This window comes from Mycteria americana, chromosome Z, assembly GCF_035582795.1.
Source record: "Mycteria americana isolate JAX WOST 10 ecotype Jacksonville Zoo and Gardens chromosome Z, USCA_MyAme_1.0, whole genome shotgun sequence".
Lineage (NCBI taxonomy): Eukaryota > Metazoa > Chordata > Aves > Ciconiiformes > Ciconiidae > Mycteria > Mycteria americana.
In genome coordinates, this window is record NC_134396.1 from 12039642 (window position 1) to 12044568 (window position 4927).

The 4927-nt window shown below is 37.6% G+C and overlaps 1 protein-coding gene across 1 annotated transcript; it reads left to right on the forward strand.

Moving 5' to 3' along the window:
* Positions 1-1963: 1963 nt before the first annotated feature.
* Positions 1964-3967, forward strand: HSPB3 (heat shock protein family B (small) member 3). Its single transcript, XM_075526830.1, has 2 exons — positions 1964-2481; positions 2924-3967. Exon 1 carries the CDS (start codon positions 2011-2013, stop codon positions 2458-2460), a length of 450 nt encoding a protein of 149 aa, XP_075382945.1. The 5' UTR covers positions 1964-2010; the 3' UTR covers positions 2461-2481; positions 2924-3967.
* The last annotated feature ends 960 nt before the right edge of the window (positions 3968-4927 follow it).

Consider the following 4927-nt stretch of genomic DNA (forward strand, 5'->3'; position numbering starts at 1 on the left):
GAGCTGCACTGAGGTGGTGGTTTCTGTTTTCATTTAAAATGTAAGCATAGGCAAGTTTACCTTTTTCCAGAGAAGATGGGAATAATTAAAATAAAATAAAAAATAAAAGAATGCAGTATTCCTGCACAGTGCATTTATTAATGAAGTGCAAAACTGAAGTAAAATAAGTCAGGCTATCATCACAGAATTCACTAGGGACAGCAATAATTTTCAGCAATCTCTAAAAGCATAATATCACAACCAACCAGGCATACTGCTTCACTTCAGGGTTAAAGTTTCCTCATCAAGTGAATCATTGGCTAACAAAACAGAAAACAGCTGCTGAACAGATAATGGGCAATGCTCCAGGTTATTTTTATCACTATTTTAGCAAGCCATACATTCAGAATTGCATTTTTAAATTATTTCTGGAGGACAGTTTGACAGGAGAAGAGCCAATAGTTAAATAAAGTAGCATAACTCTCCTTTCCTACAATACTCAATTAAATGGTTGGCCATTAATGTAAGTTATCCTGAACCTTTGATCTACCTTCAAAAATTTTCTTACCTTTAGATGAAGCCTTCATGAGTCTAAAATAAAATAGCAACCTTAGAACTTTAATTATAGATATGTCTGGTAATCCTGCTCTGCTATTGACTCAATATAGAACTTCATTTCTGGTAGTTATCGAAATTCAAATGCCTCTTTCCTCGTGAGTCCATTAGCAACCAAAGATCCCACAGAAAATGTTTTGCCATTTTCATGGTAATGGAAGATGTAAGGACAAGAGAGGGACAGAGCTCTGAACAAGAAAAGCCAAACAAGAAGGAATAAAAGTATCTTGTTTGATTATTTCTAGCATCAGTGCAACTGGGGGAAATAAACAGTCTTCACCATCAGTTGCCATAGTGCATTCTGCTTTACGTTACCAAGCACAGCCAGAGGGATCTTCTAGCAAACATACTAAAATTTGGAAATGCTTTTCCCTTTTCACTGCACTTTCCTCTTAGGTCTTGTTAACCAACCTATTAACACTTGTAGGCATTATTTGCCCTGAGATCAGAGTAGCAAGAAGATTATACCACAGAGAGCCTTTGAGGTCATCAGTCCTGCTCCCCAGACACATGCAGTAGATGGGATCATAGATTCAAGCTATTAAGCCCCAGAAGATGAAGGTTACTGGGACAATGTGATATCATTAAGGATTTGGAGTTGTCTTTACTATTCTACTGGGGAAAAATAACTCTGCCCTCTCCTGGAAGCTGTGAAACATGAGCTTTCACTGCAATTCTCCCTGCACTCTTGAGACTGACTCCCTGACATGCTGTAGAAGGCTCTGCTGTGTTCGTAGGTCACTAAGATTGCAGACTCAGCCCTTCAGGCACCCCTTCTTTGGGCAGGGATGGTTATGGTTCCCTCCTCCCGCCAGTAACATGGTTAACCATGCCTGTATTTCACCTGTGCACAACTTCTGCAACAACGTCCAATGCACTTGATAATTTTATAGTTTACCTAACCTGAAATCTTCTCTGTTCCTACTGTTACGCTAATTATATCCCTTCCCTCAGTAACTTTGCATTTCAGTTAGCAGAAATACAGAGTTTGTATCTATTGCCATGTATCCCTTGGAAAAACAGAATTATTAAACTTCCATTTAAATCAAAGAATCTTGCACATTTTTTGTCTGCTTATTATTCATAACGACAAACAGCACAATATTGCAATAATTGGAGGTGCATTAAAATTTTGCTTTTACTACTTATGCATGAAAGCTGTGCACATGTTGAAGCCACTCAAGACCCCAGCACTATAAATAGTGCTCTATTGTTAGTGGATAAAAGATGAAACAAGTCTTCCGGCACTGGAGCACAGCATGCCCTATTAAACGTTGAGCTCTGCCTGTGCTAAGAGTGAAAGGCGACATCAACTGATAGTCTGCGGGTAAGGCATACGACTGGGAAGCCTTTGCTCTGACTCTGCAGCTTCCCCCAGGCGACACAGGAGCAGCAACTTATCTTTCTGCCTCAGCAATGGCAGAAGCTGTTATAAGACACTGGGTGGAAACTCCCATACGCTATCAAGAGCAGTTTGCTGTCCAAGAACTGGAAGCACACAAACTGGACCACTCTTTATATGCTTTGCCGGGCCCTTCTACAGCTCCACTGGGAGACAGAAGGTGTATTGCTGAAAATACAGGTGAGGCCGGGAAGAGCGGCCAGAAGGAGGAAAACACACACTTTCAGGTCTTGCTGGACGTTGTGCAGTTCCGCCCCGAAGATATCATTATTCAGACTTTCGAAGGCTGGCTCCTGATTAAGGCTCAGCACGGACCCAGGATGGATGAACACGGTTTCATATCCAGAAGCTTTACCAGACAATACAAGTTACCTAATGGAGTGGAGAACAAAGACTTGTCTGCGCTTTTCTGCCATGATGGCATTTTGGTTGTTGAAATGAAGAACTCAGTGGGAAAGGATTAGAGTCTTGTCCATAGTTCATTGGTGAGATAAAATCATTCTTAATACAACAAAATAATATCATTCAAGCAACGCTGTAGACTGTACTAACCATGTGGCTGTATTTATGTTACAGTAAAGGAAAATCTTTATATATTTTTTTCAGTATGCTGAGTTTATTGTTTGATGTGAAATGTTCGACTGCTTGCCTCCAGCTACATATGTGTTGGTAAGCCAGGCTTTTTGAACAGTAGAAAATTTAGGCTAGTCACAGCAAGAGAAAAAAAAAATCTATTTGATAATATATTGAAATAAGGCACATTCATGAGTTCAGTAGGAGGAGTTTTATTGCTAAGGAATAAGCATTTGTCATACATAGTCATAATCATTAAACAAGCAATAGACAGGTTGTGAGTCTTATGGAAATTTAATTTACATACCAAAAATTCTGTTTTCTAATTTTTGAGATTAAATTTTTCTTCCTTAGGCTCTGGAAAAGCACACAAGTTGAAGGATACTATCAAGAAAAAAAACCCTATTTCCACAGTTCAAGCTTGTGTACAAAAAAATCCTTGAGAGATTACTTTTTAGAAGTGTGTTGCATGTTTGAAACTGCAAGAAAAAAGAATAATCACTGACTATATTTGCTTGAAAGCAGAGTAAGTAGAAATGATACTTTCTGTCAAAGACAAATTAATTTGAAAGAAAACATTCAAAGATGTTTAGAAAATTGGTTTTATTTAGCATATTCTGCTATCTATTAGCAACTGAAGAAAAAATATATTGCTTACAAATATTCAAAAGGATCAAATTCTTCCTTGGGAAGCCCCAGTAATAAAAAGGCATTAGTCTAGCACAGATGCCTTTATTCTTACACATTTTAGGTAGTCTTGTTTTTCAATCAGATCAATATTTTATTCTTTGTGCTGCTTGACAGTTTGTGTCTTCAAGAGCAATTTTTCTGCCTATGTATAGTCCCACTCTCCCTGTACCAACATGGGCTCTACAAGAATCTAATTTTAAGAGCGGGGGTTCCTTACTACAGACACAGGTTTAATTTCTGTCCCAGTTTCCCTCATTTCATGAGAGTGGTAGAGATGAAAAGGAAATCCACCCACTATATCTAGTATCTGGTCTTCTCAACATTAAAAAAAATAATGCTGTAAGTGAGTTTGGGAATACTCAAACATTTGAGGAGATATGCAGCTGCAAGTTGAACTGCCTCCTTTTATGTTTACTGGAGATGAGTATGACTGCTGTGCTATGAATAGTAAAGGAATGTGGAATGGAAAGTGCCAAGTTAAATACAGACTCTTTATGATAGCCATCTGCTGTTTGGACAAATCGAAAACATATTCAAATGAAACTGAATACAAATACAATTTTAAGAATATGAGAAAAATTTGATAAACAAAACCCAGGCTTTCGCCAGCCGAAGCCAGAGAGTTCCTTTAGCTTAAAATGAAAGCCCTAAGCTTGTATTTCTGCACACATCCATTCATTAGAAAGATTTATGTCATGGTCATTTAGACTTGAAGATATTTGAAGCAACTGACTTTAGAAAAGTTGATAGTCCAATTTTTGCATTTTATTTATTGTTTGTGGTAAAACTCACAAGGAATTTGTACAAGAAATGCAGAATAAGGTCTGGATTGTAACTTCCCATCATGTGCAATTATTTTATTTTAATAGAGCAGAAGTCAAAAACCTAATGTTTTCTAACAAACCAAACCAAATATAAAACATATGTCCCTACATTTCCACTCAACCCACACTTTTCCCTCGTATTGTCTGTGTTTAATTTGTGTACTGGTTTAAGATAATAAATGATCACACTGGAAAATCAGATCTAGATTTTCAACAGTTTTAGGTCAAGAAGCTTCCTCAGCCAGGAATCTGAGGGAAGATGTAACATAGATTTTAAAAATTGAATTCTAGATACAGCTCTGGATTTAAACTTTACACACCAACTTTATAAAAGCTCACAAGTTTAGACCCATGGTTACACACCACCTGATGGCCCAACCATTGGGACAGAGTTCAGGATCACCAGTTAGTAACCTGCTTTGGTGATTTTTGTTTACAGAGGATTTTGTAAATTTGATCACTTAAAATGATAGGTTATTATAAAAATGATTCTAGCTATGATTGCAGTGATAGTATTCATAGCCCTAGAGATGAAAAAGCAGTTCTAAAAAAACATAACTGATCTAATTATTTCAAATTAGATCATGATTAAACTACTGGAAACTTGGCAAGGAATTAGACCAGACAGCCGAAATCATACCGTGTGTTCTATATATGTTAATACCATGGTTACACACAGCCCTGCTTATGTACACAGGCCTACCTCACAAAACTGGATGGAGAATTTGGCATTTGGCTGTTGCATATCGTAGGTCTCTTCACATCCCTCTGTGCCCAGGTCTGTATTTGCTGATGATCTCATCAGTTAGAAACCACCGGTACGTACTGACCCAAACACTGCAAG

What these genes read in the sequence shown, in the direction of transcription:
- HSPB3 (XM_075526830.1), top strand. Translation starts at nt 2,011, where the DNA reads ATGGCAGAAGCTGTTATAAGACACTGGGTGGAAACTCCCATACGCTAT.